The following is a 17,825-nucleotide window of genomic DNA, read 5'->3' on the forward strand; positions in this document are numbered from 1 at the left end:
CAGCCGTCTTTCTCTCTCAACGACACACAAAAGTGTATCAAAACAATCCTCGAAGAAGAAGAAACTGCATTGTTAGCGGATCTCAGAGCAACCTGGTGCGGTTGATAAGAAGCATGCGACGAAGAAGACAGAGAGAGGAAGATAGAGGGAGAGAGAGAGAGATAAACACAGAGACAGTGGAGGACGAGGAACAGGACGCTGAAGAGCAGAGGAAGAAGTGCAGGGAACCACTGATATCAACTTGTCTACACATTTCTGACCAAATCGGTTTTCAAAAAAAAAACTTTGTACCTACTTGACCAGTGAGTGAAGAAGCCAGCGGACACACAAACACACAAACACACAAACACTGGACGTACTGGAGTCGGGGGGTCACGACCTTGTGTCATTTAAAGCCATAATAAATAGAACTAAATAAATTAAATTACTCAATGCAATAATATGCATTAGTGGATTAAATAATACAATTGAATAACATAATAATGGATTATATAAAAGGACAATTTTAACCAAACATATGTCGACTATACATACTTAAAACTTATATATTAAATTTAAAGTGGAATTTTAACTTTAAAAAACTTTAGTGGAAGTAATAGTGGAAAAAAAAGGTTTGGGCAATTAAATCATGTTTTATTTATTAATCACAGTTATTCTATGGTTTATATTTCGGTAAAGTCTGTAAAAAAAATTAAGCAATCCATTTGTTTTTTATTTACAATTAATATGCAAATCTTCACAGAATTGTTCATCATTTTGTTGCAATTAAACTTCCGGCCGCTGGATAGCAGCAGTCATTACGTCCTTTACGGCTAAAGAAACGATTAAATCCCATAAGATCCTGGCGATGACTGAGGACGAGAGGATACAGATGAATACAGCAGATGAATACAGCAGCTTTTAAAGCATAATAAATAGAACTAAATAACGAGCTGCTGTTTACATTATACCAGACGGTAGGGGGCGCCGTTTCATTAAAAAAAAAGCTTAATATTATTAAAAATCTGAAGGCTTTAGCTGGTTCTGAACTGGTTTTCCTCAATTATTCTTATACAGTTATGAGCTGTGATTTACAGTCGCTGCTGCAGGGAAACATGATCCGGCGAGATCATGACGGATGATAGCGTCAGATGGTCGCCTGCAGACCCTAATGGAGGAGCTGAGCCTTGAATCACGGCCCTAGAGAAATATATGTAGGGCTGGAAAGATCGCTGAAATATTACACTCAATTAAAAAGTACCATTTGTATATGAAATTTTACAAGTTCATCTACCAGCTTAATTGATCCACACCGGAGACAAATGACAATTTTGACTTAAATTATATGACTCTTGTGAGATCAGTTTAAAAACAGCTGACATTTTTTGTAATATATATAACTTTTTCAACTCAAAGTTTGTAGTTTTAGGAAATGATCTTCTTATTTTTATCATTCCATTTAAAAAAAAAAATCTTTCAATATTTGCCTGACATAAATTGAATAATAATAATAAAAAATGATCTAGAAAAAAAGGAACTTTGTCATAGTTTTAAATTATCCTAATTTATGGAAAGACTTTTTAAATACAAACCACACGAAATTGGTCAGTATAATAAGAAATAAAAACAAGTTTTATGTCATTACATACATTTTGTCTTGTTTTATTTTTAAGCAAAATGTTTTTAATTCGATCTTTTAAAAAGGCTCCATGAATTGTTCATATTATCAATAAATGAAAAACTTACACCAATAATATTTTTTTAATAATGTCTTCTATTAATAGCCATAACACACAGCAACAATTGAAGCTATTTATTAGATGGATTCATTTGGGTCAAACTTTAACTAAAATCTATGAAATCTGTTGAGTTTTAAATGTTAAAACCATCAAATGTAATGTACAGAGAAGAATATCGAGACAGTGACCCCTGACCCCAGCACGTTCACTCAAACTCACGCTCTCCGACACGTTGACGACAGTAAATGGGGAGACTCCACAGAGACGCCAGTTATAGGAAAAGGAGCCGTGTACAGCACCTGTACCTTCTATGAGCAGTTCCTGCCCATGGCTACCCAGCAGCGTCCTGGACAAGAAGGGTGCAAAGTCCACAAAAATCTCCCTCAAGAGCGGGGCCACCTTCTCCAGGGCGCGCTCCAGCTTGGTGGTGATGCTGTGGGGACGAGTCCAGCCAGAGAAAGAGGAAGTTGAGCGGGAAACGTCACCGGGAGGAGAGCCACATAAAGATGATTTCGGGGGAGAGAGAGAGGGGGGGAGTGGAGAGCATGCAAGGAAAGTAAAGATGGAGAGAAGAAGGGATGGAAAAAATAGACGACAGGACAAGAGACAGGAAGAGACATGCGGAGGACACACTGATGGATATCTTGATGGTTCACATGGAGACAATATATTAGTATTTGTTTGGTTTAAACATCTATGTTTATTTTTAGTGTCGTAAATGTGAATATTTAGAAGTAAATCTGCAACGTGTTAAATGCAAGAATATAGTTAAGCCTAGAGAATATCAGTGTCATCAGAATATTAGACAATTTAATTTAACATTTCAAATTTTGAAACTTTAATTTTTTTTTCTATTGAGGTTTTTAAGCTTGAAATACGTTTTTTTTTTTTTAAATGATATTCAATCATATATATATATATATATATATATATATATATATATATATATATATATATATATATTTAAAGGTTAGTGTTTATTGAATAATTTAATTCAGTATTATGTATTAGAATCATAATTATTTCTATAGCAAGTAGTCTAAAATAGAAATATATATATCTTTTTTTGTGGAATAAAAAATAAAAAGGTTATATTTGTGGAGTTAACACAAGTTTATAACCCCACAAAAAATTCCATTATTAATAGATAATATCATAATTCCAATCATTTAATCCAACATTTTTGAAATTCTATATTTTTTTCACTCATAGCATTTTAAATTAAATGTTCCAAATGTTGGTATAATAGCAGACTATATCAATTGAGTACCGAGCTATTTGATGAAATTCCTCTGGTCACACAATAAAAAACATTTTTATAGGATTAAAAATATATATATATTGAATATAGAAGAGTTATTTTTGAATGACTGAAATTTCAAAATCAAACTATGTGTTAGTTATAAATATGTTTATTAAATTTAAATATTTCAAAATAAAATACTTTTTAATTTTTTTTAATTTTAATGAACAAATTACTCAATGCAATAATATAATAAAAACAAATAATTCAAACTTTAAATATTGAATTAACTGAATATATTTAATATTGAAATGTATTGCTAAATAATATAATTAAATGTCTAAATAAATAAAACCCTTTTTTTTTCTTCAATATTTGAATTGTTAAGATCAAGCGTTCAATATTCTGATGGCTCTGATCTTCTATAAAATTAAACCCTCTCAATGGATCATTTGTGACAGATTTGTTACGTTCAGGGTTAGTCTGTCAATCATGCCAGAAGTGACATAAAAAGAGTATCGTTCCTGGCGTTCAGTGGTGGATGTGGGGCAGAGGAGGTTGTGGGGTGGTGGTGGTGTAGGGGAGGGGGGGGGGGTCATGAGGTTCTGGTCTTCTTGCCTAAAACACTGTCCTGCATCTCGGGGAGCTGCCTGGAAGCCTGCCAGAGAGCTAAAAGACTTGAGCTCTGGGGGCGTCTGACCGCTGCGCAGCGCACACTGCGCCACCTCACAATAGGCACTGCAATACAAACCACATTAACAAACACACGTACAAACATACGTATCAAGAGAAGCAACACACACGCACACGCTCCCATAGGTTTACACTTCGAAACAAACATCTAGGTCAAAGGTTACATGTTATTTTTTTAGCCGTATTCATCATCAGCCAACAAATAAATCATTATTACGAGTGAAAACCTTTATTTACGCAGCAGAAATATAACTTTAAATCACGGTATTGTTGCTTGAAAAAACCCAATCTTTGGTGAAATATTCAGCTGTGCTGTTGAGGTATATTTCGGGGGTTTGTAAACCAAAGAATGAGATCGGAGAAGGGACAGGATTGAAGTGGAAAAATAGACAAATCAACAGGAAAACAAAAGCTAAAAAAAGGAGGATATGTAGTAAATGAGGGAGGAGAGTAGATGTTGTTTTTCTTCGTCGAAAAAACCATCGCCTGAACTCTGACCTCATGCTCTCCATGGTGTCCTCGGGCATCGGCGCCACCGTCTGCACGGCCGGCAGGTTTTTACTGGTCGCTCCGTTGACGAAGGAGGAAGTAGAAGATGTGGAGGAGGAAGCGGAATCTGTGGCACCTGAAGAAGAAAGATTCGGATTAATATACTGAGCCAAAACAAATATTGGTGCGAGTCATTACTGGAGTGTATGTTAGCAAAGATCTGCTGATACGATACGTATCACGATACAAGTACACCATTACAATTTATTGCGATATACTGTAACATTGTAGTAACAACGGTATATTTGCAGTATTGTCGAGTACTTGACTCTGGTGTTGCAACATTTTCAGACCACATGACTCTTGAAGAAGTTGTTACTGCTTTCATTTGTTTTGAAACCAAAATATGTCCAAACATCAGCTTTAAAAAGCTGTATCCCCTTGTCCTCAGTCATCAGTAGGATCCCGCTGGATTTCATTGCTTGAGCTGGACGTAATGACTGCTGCCATCTAGCGGCCAGAAGATTATTCGCAAATATATTTGCATGTTAATTGTAAACATTTTTTTAACAAAATTAATTATTTAATACATTTAATTTAATTTAATTCACATAAGAAAAACTCTTAACACACACCTTTCATAAGTAATGAAATCCATTTATATTAACTAAGAAACTTCATTGAAATACAAACCATGAAAGATAAAAAATAAAATATGATTTTAAAGCAATGAACATATACATATATATACATGAACTGTATATGTTTTTTAATTAAAAAAGGGTACTACATAAAGTATTATATATAGAGAGGGTTGAACATAGATAAAGGAAAATATTGTGATATTTAATCTCATCAAACATATTTTTTAAACTCTAATAATTACACGCATGTACGCACAAGGTATTTCCAAACACACACTAAAATACTTTCGTCCCAAATAAGAAATAAACAGGACATGCATGTCTTTTAATTCTTTAAGAATGTTTCTTATTTATCTTGGAATTACCCAAGAATACTTGCGTGTCTTCACTCGCTCACCTGTGGTGTTGATCATGCTCTTAGGCGTCGCCGTGGCGGCGGCGAAGATGTTGGGGGTGCTGCCGGCATTTGAGGCGCCGCCGGTGGTCGGCGTGCCCACGGTGTTGACTGACAGGCTGCCCGGTGGCGGCTTCTTCACCGGGACCATCACGCTCCTGCGAGGAGAGGAAAAAATGTGCGTTATTTGTGTTGTTTTTTCTTCACTGTTAGCATCGAGTTCAATGATACGCCATCTTGTGAGGGAGGATCTATCTAAGTTGTCAGTGATCAATTAAGCTCATTTCCTACGATCAATATCTTTCTGTTAATGCCCGTTTTTCCATGTTCTTAATTACTGTCTTATGATATTTTTCCATATTACTTTTTTAAATCACTATTTTTAAGGTTTTGCAAAAGTATGACGGGATTAGTTTATATAACAAGAGAAAAAATATATTTGTATCTGTTAACGCAGGCATGGAAGAGTAGATTTTTGTAGCTGATCAATATGATTTCTCGGCAGTAAAAACCTGTCAAAGGAGTGCTAAAGTAGTTAGCATTAGCTGCTTTTATAAAAAAAAACTACTAAAATATTCTAAACTCAATGTAAAATTTTACTAACTTGCTTAAAATGCTAAAACAGCTAAAGTAGTTAGCATTAGCTGCTTATATAAAAACTAAATCTTAAAAGCTTAATGTGAAACGCTAAATGAGCTTTTGTAGTTAGCATTAGCTGCTTTTATAAAAACTAAATCTTTAAAGCTTAATGTGAAACGCTAAATGAGCTTTTGTAGTTAGCATTAGCTGCTTTTATAAAAACTAAATCTTTAAAGCTTAATGTGAAATGCTAAATTAGCTAATGTAGTTAGCATTAGCTTCTTATTGAAAACTAAATCTTAAAAGCTTAATGTGAAACCCTAAATTAGCTTAAGTAGTTAGCCTTAGCTGCTTTTATAAAAACTAACTCTTAAAAGCTTAATGTGAATCACTAAATGAGCTAAAGTAATTAGCCTTAGCTGCTTTTATAAAAACTAAATCTTAAAAGCTTAATGTGAAACGCTAAATGAGCTTTTGTAGTTAGCATTAGCTGCTTTTATAAAAACTAAATCTTTAAAGCTTAATGTGAAATGCTAAATGAGCTAATGTAGTTAGTATTAGCTTCTTATTGAAAACTAAATCTTAAAAGCTTAATGTGAAACGCTAAATTAGCTTAAGTAGTTAGCCTTAGCTGCTTTTATAAAAACTAACTCTTAAGAGCTTAATGTGAAACACTAAATTAGCTTAAGTAGTTAGCCTTAGCTGCTTTTATAAAAACTAAATCTTAAGAGCTTAATGTGAAACACTAAATGAGCTAAAGTAATTAGCCTTAGCTGTTTTTATAAAAACAAAATCTTAAAAGCTTAATGTGAAACGCTAAATGAGCTTTTGTAGTTAGCATTAGCTGCTTTTATAAAAACTAAATCTTAAGAGCTTAATGTGAAACACTAAATGAGCTAAAGTAATTAGCCTTAGCTGCTTTTATAAAAACTAAATCTTAAAAGCTTAATGTGAAACGCTAAATGAGCTTTTGTAGTTAGCATTAGCTGCTTTTATAAAAACTAAATCTTTAAAGCTTAACGTGAAATGCTAAATGAGCTAATGTAGTTAGTATTAGCTTCTTATTGAAAACTAAATCTTAAAAGCTTAATGTGAAACGCTAAATTAGCTTAAGTAGTTAGCCTTAGCTGCTTTTATAAAAACTAACTCTTAAGAGCTTAATGTGAAACACTAAATTAGCTTAAGTAGTTAGCCTTAGCTGCTTTTATAAAAACGAACTCTTAAGAGCTTAATGTGAAACGCTAAATTAGCTTAAGTAGTTAGCCTTAGCTGCTTTTATAAAAACTAACTCTTAAGAGCTTAATGTGAAACACTAAATTAGCTTAAGTAGTTAGCCTTAGCTGCTTTTATAAAAACTAACTCTTAAGAGCTTAATGTGAAACACTAAATGAGCTGACCTGTCAAAGGAGTGGAACTGCATCGGCAACATGGGGTGCGTCTTCAGAGCTGGGTCTGGATGGAAGGGTGTGGGTCCGGACTCCTGTCCAGAGTCTCCACCGTCGACCGGAGCAGCGACAAGACTCTTCAGGATCTCCTGCAGGATTCCAACAAATAGCAAAGAAAAAGAGTGAGACGGTATATTTTAAGTTTATACAAAACCATCTAAAAGATTAATTTATCTATTGAATGTTATGAATGTGCGTGAAAAGGGTCTGACCTTGACATTGATGCCTTTGTTTGTTTGGCTAATGCTGGAGATGGACGAGGGCGGAGCTTGGCCCGGGTTGGGGTTGTGGGGCGAATCCAAGAGACTCTCCTGGGACCTCCTGACCTCCGCCGAGATGCTGCACAACAGGTCCGTCCCGGGTCCTCCTCCCACGTCCCGGTCTCTGTCCGTCTCTCGCCCCACCAGGCCCAGGCCCAGTCCCATGCTCATGTCGGAACCGTTGAGGGACCCGGCCACGTGCCCTTCCTCTCCGATCCCTGAGTCTGTGTGAGGGAGGCCGGCGCGGGGGGAGTCGTCCACGGGCGTGGGGGTCTGCTTGTCACGGTCTGAGGAGGAGGAAGATGGATGCTCTGGAGGATTCAATCAGAAAAACTATCTGAATCTCCTAAACATGTGAAATGCTAATGGAGGTAATATAGTTAGCATTAGCAGCTTTTATGAAGAAATATATTAGTCTCCAAAGCTAAATATTAAATGCTTATGAAGTTATCATTAGCAATCTGTCAAGTTAAACCTTAAACGCTAAATGAGCTAACGTAGTTAGCATTAGCTGCTTATATAAAAACTAAATCGTTAAAGCTTAATATAAAATGCTAAATGAGCTAATGTGGTTAGCATTAGCTTCTTATATAAAAACGAAATCTTAAAAGTTTGATGTGAAATTCTAAATGAGCTAATATAGTTAGCATTAGCATTGTTTATAAAAACAAAATCTGTCAAGTTTATTGTGAAACGTTAAATGAGCTAATGTAGTTAGCATTAACAGCTTTAATAAAAAACAATTTAAATATTCCAAACTTAATACAAAACGCTTAAAGACCTAAAGCAGTTAGCGTTAGCCGCTTTTATAAAAACTAAATCTTAAAAGCTTAATTTGAAACGCTAAAAGAGCTAAAGTAGTTAGCATTAGCTGCTTTTATAAAAACTAAATTATAGAGCTTAATGTAAAATACTAAAAGAGCTAATGTAGTTAGCATTAACTGCTTATTAAAAACTAAATCTTAAAAGCTTAATGTAAAATGCTAAAAGAGCTAAAGTAGTTAGCATGAGCTGCTTATTAAAAACTAAATCTTTAAAGCTTAATGTAAAATGCTAAAAGAGCTAAAGTGGTTAGCATTAGCTGATTATTAAAAACTAAATCTTAGAAGCTTAATGTAAAATGCTAAATGAGCTAATGTAGTTAGCATTAGCTGCTTATTAAAAAATAAATCTTAAAAGCTTGATGTAAAACGCTAAAAGAGCTAAAGTAGTTAGCATTAGCTGCTTATTAAAAACTAAATCTCAAAAGCTTAATGTAAAACACTAAATGAGCTAATGTAGTTAGCATTAGCTTCTTATTAAAAACTAAACCTTAAAAACTTAATGTAAAATGCTAAATGAGCTAATTAGCATTAGCACCTTTTATACTGTGTAATTCCTGTGTTTCAGTCCGACTCACCTGTGCTGGTCGGCGAGTTGATCTCGTGGCGGATGCTTCGTCCTGATAGGCTCGTGGACCTGCCGATCTCTCGCTGGGGCTCCAGGATGTCCCGGTACTTGGAGACCATGAGGACTGAGATGAAGTAGACGACCGCGAGCGCCAGGAACTGAGCCTGCTTGCTGTCGTCCTGCAGTTTAACCAAAAAAAAAACAACATGTTTTATTCACACTTCCCTCCCGAAGGTAACACGTCAGCACTCACCACGTCTCTGAAGACCACCGCTCGCAGCCGGTTGATGTCCACGTCCTGCAGGAGTCGGTCCGGATCCTGCTGTTTATAGAACATCTCCGGGTCAACTGGGGTGATCCTCATGTGCACAGTGGTGACATCTATCTGCAGGGTGTGTTGAATAAAGTGTGTGTGTGTGTGTGTGTGTGTGTGTGTGTGTGTGTGTGTGTGTGTGTGTGTGTGTGTGTGGTACCTTGCTGGTGGAGGAGGCACTGTGGAGACTGTCCTGAGACTTGCTGCTGGTTAAGGAGGACTTGCAGGTCCGGTCTCTCTGTCTCTGCCTGCACTCCAGACAGTTCCTCACGGCCACGCAGCACACTGGAGAGACAGAGATGGTTTAGTGATCGTGTTATCCATGATTATAGGTTATAAGAGAGCATTTACTGGCTTTCAAGTCTATAACTATTAACTCTTACTAACAGTTATCGGACACAAAGTCGTATCAGATTTTACGTTTAAGTTTACGTTTATATTTTTCAACATTTGCCCTGGTTTAAAAGCCAAAAATAACATTTACAATTACAAAAATCAATTTTCCTTTGACATTTTTAAAAGGGAAGAAGATCATTTTGCGTTAATATTGAAATGTTCTACCACCTATCAATTCTGACTATTTTCTCAAGACTTATTTTTATTTTCAAATTTAAAAAATATCTAACTTTGAGCACACGATTATATTTTCCATTAAAAAAAACAACAACATTTCGCTAGGTTTAAAAGCCAATAACTACATTATTCTTACAGGTAGATAATTTTGGTTTGAAATTGACTCCCTTTCTTCAGACTCTCCCTTCAAAGCATCAATTTTCAATATTTTCTGAAATCTTTTTTTTTACTATTTTTACATATTTATATTTTTCATGTTATTTAAAAAAAAAAAAGACTTTGAAAGCCAAAAATGAAGTTTTCTTAAAGGTAGATCATTTTGGTTTGAGATTGAAACGTCTAACTCCCTTTCTTCAGACTCTCCCTTCAAAGCATCCATTCTCAATATTTTCTTCTTATATTCATTTTCCATTTGAGCATACATTTATATTTTCTATATTTTTTCTCCTTGGGTTGAAAGCCAAATAATATGTTTTCTTTATGGTAGAGGAGACAGTTTTGTTTTAAAATGAGTACTTCCAACCCCCTTTCTTCAGACTCCCCTTGAAAGCATCAATTCTCAAAATGATCTTAATACTCAATTTCTATAGTATATCAATATATATTAGCCTTGGATTGATAGCCCAAATTCAAGTTTTTTTAAAGGTAGAAAAGATAATTTTGTTTGAAATGAAACCGTCCAAACCCCTTTCTTCAGACTTTCCCTTCAGAGCATCAATTCTCAATATTTCATCAAGACTCATTTTTATTATTTTGAGCCCAAGAAACTTAACTTAAAAAACATCTCCAACCCTTCAAACTCCATCTGAACATTTTAGTGAAAACTATAAAAATGATCAGATCAAACTAGCTCACAACCTTCTTAAGAACATCTACCCCTCCTTTTAATAGTCAATCTCAGCAGAACATCCAGGAACACACCGAGTCTGAGACACTGTCTCATCAGTCCTCCCGACGACATGTTCTTCTCGGCCTCGATCTCGCTGAAGTTGAGGGAGCTGGCGAACACCAGCACGTCCACCATGGCCATGAGGCGCGACAGGAACGTGACGGCCGTCTCCGAGGACATGCCCTGAGTGGCCTCGATGTTCTCCAGCTCCGACTAGAGAGGGGTTACAGAGACAGATTCTTGACTGTTAAACGCAGAGCAGACCGGAACCGTTTCCACCGGAGCAGCGAGGACGGGGATGCAGAAGAACGTTCACCGGCATGACCTCGGGGTCATAGCAGGTCTACGAGAGTGATCCGAGAAGAGCATGCTGGTCACATGTGCAGACACTTGATGACATCATGAGGTAAATCGACGACACACGGGTGATGGCGACAGTGATCGTAGCAGTGTGTGGTCGGTCAAGAACATCCTGGTGCTACCCAAACATTTATATCCCAAATGTTTCAGAGTCAACCGCGGTGCACCCGACGTCTCTGTCGGGGGACAGTGGGGGGAGTGAGGAGTGAACATCTGGACTCGGAGCGGGGGGGCACAGACATTCAAGGAAAGGACACACAATGTGAGGACACGAGGGTTTGGTGCTCTTAGCTCTTCTGGTGATAGTGGGGGTCTCAGGCTTCTTTACGCACCTCTCCCCCCGCGCCTCCTCCCCCAGGAACAGGGGTGACCTCCTCTCCCTTTGACCCCCTCTGGGATCCAGCTCCTCCAGTCTTCTTTAGTGTTGATACAAACGGGGAAAGGCTTAGCAGGTGCGACCACCGAGGGTTTCCCTCAACACTCTACATGAGTCCCTCAAGACGCTGGAACTTTACCATCCCCGGATAGTACATGGTAAAATAAAACTATTGTAGCCACAATATAGCTTTGACAAACGCACAAAATACTACTCCATGGCCACGAAATAAGTATAACGTACGTTTGAAATAGTACTTAATGGCCTCGAAATAAGTAGAAGGTACGCACAAAATACTACTTAATGGCCTCAAAATAAGTATAACGTACGCACGAAATTCTACTTAATGGCCTCAAAATAAGAATATAGTACAGACTAAATCCTTATTTGTAGCCAAAGAAAAAGTTTAATGTACCAATTATGGCCTTGAAATAAGTATAACGTACGCAAAAAATAGACATTTGTAGTCACAGAATATATATATATATAATGTACACATGAAATACCAATTTGGTGCCACGAAATAAGTATAACATACTCACAAAATAATAATTTATGGCCTTGAAACAAGTATAACATACGCACAAAATAATTATTTATGGGCTTCAAATAAATATAACATACGCACAAAATAATTATTTATGGGCTTCAAATAAATATAACATACGCACAAAATAGTAATTTATGGCCTTGAGAAAAGTATAACCTATACACAAAATAATAATTCATGGCCTTGAGAAAAGTATAACATACGCACAAAATAATAATTCATGGCCTTGAAATAAATATAACAGACGCACAAAATAATAATTCATGGCCTTGAAATAAATATAACAGACGCACAAAATAATAATCCATGGCCTTGAAATAAATATAACAGACGCACAAAATAATAATCCATGGCCTTGAAATAAATATAACATACGCATAAAATAATAATTCATGGCCTTGAGAAAAGTATAATATACGCACAAAATAATAATTCATGGCCTTGAGAAAAGTATAACATACGCACAAAATAATAATTCATGGCCTTGAAATAAATATAACATACGCATAAAATAATAATTCGTGGCCTTGAAATAAATATAACATACGCACAAAATAATAATCCATGGCCTTGAAATAAATATAACATACGCACAAAATAATAATTCATGGCCTTGAAATAAATATAACATACGCACAAAATAATAATTCATGGCCTTGAGACAAGTATAACATACACACACAATACTAAATAATCGTCACAAAATATCCATAAAGTACGCACAAACTACTAATTGTGTTGGGAACTAAATAATAATAAAATACACATAAAATAGTAAAAATTGTTTAAAAAAAACACGAAACTAGTATTAAACGCACAAAATACAAATTTGTGGCTACGTAATAATGTATAATGTACGCACAGCATAGTTATTCATGGCCTTGAAAAAATATATAAAATAAGCACAAAATACTAATTCATGGCCACAAAGTAGTATCTATAAGCACGTGTTATAGTTATACTGTGGCAACTTTTTTTTTCAAGCAGGTCATGTCCGAGGCTTCTTCAAGAGTCGTGACGACACCAGCGGTAGAGAATCATTGTGATTAGCAGCAAAGAAGCACAACAAATAAATGGGTGCATCACAAGCAAGGGTTAGTTTCAGTCACGATGAGAATCGATCCAAAAAATAAATTAGTCGAGTGGGAAGAGAAGAGGAAACCACAACTTACAATGTGGGCACTACTCTTAGAACTCTGCACATGCAAAGAACAGACAAAAAGAGACGAGAACGTGGACAGAAAACATAGAACACAGAGAGGAAAGGAAAAAAAGATAATTAACAAACAAGGAGGAAAGATTAAAAACAAAGTTGGGCCGCGATCCAATAGTTAGTGCTGGTGCCCTCGCTCACTTGTACACATCGGGAGACGATCATCGCCCTCTTAACAACAGCTAGAGATCGAGAGCGATGGAGTGAACATCGATGTTCACGTTAGAGCTGTATGTTACCCACAATGCATTGCAGTGGGGATTGAAAAACACACAAGTAAGTAAGTAAGTAATTTTTATTTGTATAGCGCTTTTCCAGACCAGGGTCTCAAAGCGCTTAAACAATCAAAACAATATTCTATAAAGTATATATTTTAAAGGTCAAAGATAAAACTGATAACACAACAGGAGTTCCAGAAAATCAAGGAAAAGCCTGAACAAATAAAAATGTCTTAAGATGTTCCTTGAACCATCAGTAGATTCTGATCCACAGACCTCAGAGCCCGAGCTGGGGTGTAAGGCTGGATCAGATCAGTGATGTAAGGAGGTGTCTGACCATGAATAGATCTGAAAGTAAGAACCAGAATTTTAAAGTTGATCCTGAAAGAAACTGGAAGCCAGTGAAGATTTTTAAGGATCGGAGAAATGTGAGTTCTTCTAGTGGAGCGGGTCAGAATTCTCGGTGGTAGTAATGGACGACCACTGTCTGATGTCTGTTTCCCACCAAAGAAGAACTACATGTTTTGGGGTTTTTTTAAGTCGCAAGTCACCTAACGTTTCCGACCTTCTTTGAGCCATCTTTCGGAATCTGTCGCGATCGGACGATTCAATGACGCTAACATCGTTTTAAAGTCAATGCAAGCAAGATACAGGGACAGTAAAATATCCTAAATTTGCATTTTCATTTTATATATTCATCACAATTTCATCAGGTACGAATAATAAGCACATATATTTTTATATATATATATATATATACATTATTTGGGCGAGTGAGCGAGGGCAACTCATTGTCGTTACTTGTTCGAGCAGACGGTGGTTAGTTGCGTTAAAGAAACTCGTCAGTATAGTGTCAAGACATTTTTTTTTAATCGATCCCAGAGCAACGTTAGAAAGGTGACGGGAGGCGGCATTGCGAGGGGCGCTGCCTCTTCCTCCCACACGGGGGCGCTACACAGCCACTTACTGAGGGGGAGGTGGCTGCGGACAGGAGCGGCAGGATGCCCCCGCAGGCGATGATGATGTTGTCCACCATCTGAGAGATGAGGTGGATGGTGTTGTGGACGAAGATGATGTTTTCGTTGCTGTTCACGAAATCCATCACGGATTTGGTGGAATGACTGAAAAGCAAAGAGAGAGAGAATTTATAATCCAATAGTCCATCGGTGCACCCGATCTGACTGCTGTCATACCATTGAATACGCGTAAATCCTCATATTATCATCCCATTCATATGGGCCAGTAGGGCCCTATTCTACCTACGAGCATGTAGAATAGGCTGTTATCAGCTATTCATCTGGTTGACCCAATGTTATACTGTATATTGTCTCGAGCGGGTTGCGACCCCCCGTTCCTGGGGGCAAAACGACAACCAAAACGACAACCATGGCCGATGCACTATCCACTGAGCTAAACCCTGACACTAACCCTAACCCTAACCCGGTACTTCCGTATCCTTTCATGTTTTTCCATATCTTTCCGGTTTGCGTCCAAGAAAAATAAAGTTATCTGTCTTTAAACGGAATAAATAAAATGTTAGGGTTAGGGTTAGGATTAGGATTAGGATTAGGATTAGGATTAGGATTAGGATTAGGGTTAGGGTTAGGGTTAAAGACCCTAGGGTTAGGGTTAAAGACCCTAGGGTTAGGGTTAAAGACCCTAGGGTTAGGGTTGGTGTTAGGGTGTTAGGTGTTATGGTGTTAGGCCATCGTTTTGCCCCCAGGGACGCGGGATCGAAACCTGCTCGAGACAATATAGTAGGTAGAATAGGGCCCTACTGGCCCATATGAATGGGATGATAATATGAGGATATGCGCCCATTTCAATGGTATGACAGAAGTCAAATCGGGTGATTATTCAAACGTGCTCACCTTCTCCAGACGTGGACGTCCGTCTCCAGGGCGAACAGCAGGTCGGTGAGGAGCCGCTGGTGCATGGGGGACCACTTGAACTCCGGGATGCGGAACATGGTGGTGCGCGGGCCCGGGCTGAACTGCCGGCGCTGCTCCTCGGTCATGGGCATGCCTCGGAAACCCAGGTCCACGCGCAGGTCTCGCTCCAGCTGAGCGGCCGTGCGACCGTGGAGCGCCTGGAACGGGAATTTCAACCATCAACCTCTGAGATGCCAGACGAGCATCTTGACGAGGGTCAAGGATTTACTGAGTCGCCGGCAGGAATGTTTTTCATTTCAACTCTTCGGCTGCAGAATGAATCTCAAAGTGAAGAATGTTTATTATTGATCCAGAGAGAGAAGAAATCTGTCGCTATTTATAGTTTTGATCAAGATGGTATTTTTAAAAAGACTTGTACGACAAGTCAATACTAATAATGTCTGCGAGGATTTCTCAGAAAGTCCTCCACTTTAAACCAGAATATATATATTTAACGGATTTTCTGCAGAAAACTTTGACCTCTGATAAGTTTACTAAAGGTTTTTGTTTCGATGATATGAATATTCCAGTAATTAAATCGCTGTAATAACATAAAGCGTTATTTTAATCATGGAAACTAAAAATAAATGGTGCCAGGACGCTTCAGAACGCCTTAAGCAGCGATCAGTTATCTCTATAATTCCACCCTGTCGGCACCCTCTTCTTAACCTCCAGTAACTCGCGATGACTAACCACCGATACTTTTATCTTCGTCTCATTTTGTTTATTATTTTTCAGTATTTTTTGTTTCTTATAAAATAAATGTTCTATATACTTGGTGTTTGTTCATGTGATCTCAGCCTTAACTTATCAGAGGGAATGGTCAATTATCAATTAAATCCAGAAATTTCAAGATATGAGTTTTTTAAATGTCACGAAAAGAAATGAAGCTGAAATGGATGATGATTGAAAAGATACTTTCAATGCCACCATTATAATTTATTTACAGATCTTATATCCAACTTCGTACTATTTCTTCTGTCAGTTCAAGCAACAGACAAGTTTTGAAATTATTTCCAATATTTTTCAAACAATTGTAATAATGGTAGAAGAAAGCAAGCAGATTAAATTGGTATATTTGGAACAATACTGCCACCTGCTGTTCAAAAGAGCGCCTTCATTTCAACGATTCATAAATTCGATTAAACTGTATTTAAAAAAATAATCGAAGTATATGAATAAAACAAATACATCAATTAAATGTAAAAACACAATGTTGTGGGAATTGGCTGCTTGGCAGAGGTCTGCACTCTCTGAGTGCTCAATATTACTCCATTATTCTTAGATAATTCTTCCATAGTTTGTTATATGTTTGCGTCAAAAAAAAACGGTTTACTTCTTATTATTCAAATGCTTACACTTTAAAAATATTTTTGTATTTTTCCGTTTCATTTATATTGATTATTTTTGTTATGTTCTTAACTATTAATAAACATTTGAATAACTAGTAATTATTTAATTGATATATCATTACAATACACATTGTAGAAAACGCTACCAGTTAAGAGTAGTTATAGGAATATTTCATTTTATAAGTTAAGTTTTAACACTTCCTGTTGGATTCAAATGTATATTAAAGTGTCGGATCTTACCTGAGTTGTAGCCGTGGTTTGGATCTTCTTCTCTTTTCCGTCATCCGACCTCTCCGTGTCGGAGGTCATGCTCGCCGTGTCTCCCGCCGTCTTCAGCCCGACGCCCTCTCCATCGGCCCCCAGCGTGCCCTCTCCGTCCGGGAAGTCCGGTCTGGAGGCGGCCTTGTTCTGCATCTCTGCCTCAGCGATGGAGCTGATGTCGGCCAGCGGGCTCTGGATCTTGAAGGGTCCGTCCTCGGGCAGGTCTCCCGTGGCGTGGGTGTCGCTCTGGGTCAGGTCGGAGCCGCAGCTGGTCATGTGGGCCAGGAGGCTGAGGTCGTCGCTGGCGCTGGAGTGTGCAGGGATTGGGGTCGGGTCCGGACTCTGGAGCACCAGAGAGTCCGAGGCGGCCAGCGCTGGAAGAAGCTTCTCGTCCACCTGGAAGGAATAGGAATCAAACACGAAAACATTAGAAAAATGTGTAAAAAAGTTGATTTTTTGTTTTTTTTTCTGTTAAGAATATTATATTTTGAGCATGGTTTGGGACGACCCGATGAAATCAAGATATTGAATGATTGAATTGACTTTTTTTTTTTTTTAGTATTTAGTTTAGTATTGATTTTTTTCAATTAAATGAATTAAATTATTACCAAATTTAAATTTCACCAGATTTTTTTTCTGGTATTTAAGCCAACAATATAATAGTGAATTTAAAGGCTACCAATATTTTCAAAAATACATTTTAATTTAAAAATGTCTTTAAATATTTGAGTTTAATATTCTAATTAAAACAATAAAATCCTCCTTGGTTCATGATTTTTTAAATTTGATCGACTGAAAAATGTTTGTATAATAGTGGCAACATTTTTATATATTGAATGAAAAAATGTTACATCTATTTTTAATTATCGTATTTAAAATACCAACCTTATTTGTAAAAAATAGTATAATTTTGACAATTAAAAAAAGAAAGACAA

General features: G+C 37.1%; 1 protein-coding gene across 10 annotated transcripts in view; it reads right to left on the reverse strand.

Moving 5' to 3' along the window:
* The window catches only part of nbeaa (neurobeachin a), a 104,498-nt gene that overhangs the window by 17,847 nt on the left and 68,826 nt on the right, over positions 1-17,825 (reverse strand). For 3 of the 10 annotated variants that reach the window (XM_087806614.1, XM_087806615.1, XM_087806613.1), the window contains exons 23-37: positions 16,870-17,286; positions 15,218-15,435; positions 14,314-14,467; positions 13,088-13,111; positions 11,322-11,405; positions 10,662-10,842; positions 9,328-9,452; positions 9,108-9,176; positions 8,865-9,033; positions 7,418-7,776; positions 7,158-7,294; positions 5,185-5,339; positions 4,153-4,279; positions 3,580-3,699; positions 2,018-2,151 (exon numbers count right to left, since the gene is read on the reverse strand). In XM_087806614.1, the coding sequence (XP_087662740.1) occupies positions 2,018-2,151; positions 3,580-3,699; positions 4,153-4,279; positions 5,185-5,339; positions 7,158-7,294; positions 7,418-7,776; positions 8,865-9,033; positions 9,108-9,176; positions 9,328-9,452; positions 10,662-10,842; positions 11,322-11,405; positions 13,088-13,111; positions 14,314-14,467; positions 15,218-15,435; positions 16,870-17,286 (2,473 nt within the window). The remainder of the gene's footprint in view (positions 1-2,017; positions 2,152-3,579; positions 3,700-4,152; positions 4,280-5,184; positions 5,340-7,157; positions 7,295-7,417; positions 7,777-8,864; positions 9,034-9,107; positions 9,177-9,327; positions 9,453-10,661; positions 10,843-11,321; positions 11,406-13,087; positions 13,112-14,313; positions 14,468-15,217; positions 15,436-16,869; positions 17,287-17,825) is intronic. The other 7 variants (XM_087806621.1, XM_087806620.1, XM_087806616.1 and 4 more) reach the window with 6 other exon arrangements.

The sequence above is a fragment of the Callionymus lyra genome, chromosome 14 (genome assembly GCF_982586985.1).
Source record: "Callionymus lyra chromosome 14, fCalLyr1.hap1.1, whole genome shotgun sequence".
NCBI classification, from domain to species: Eukaryota; Metazoa; Chordata; class Actinopteri; order Syngnathiformes; family Callionymidae; genus Callionymus; species Callionymus lyra.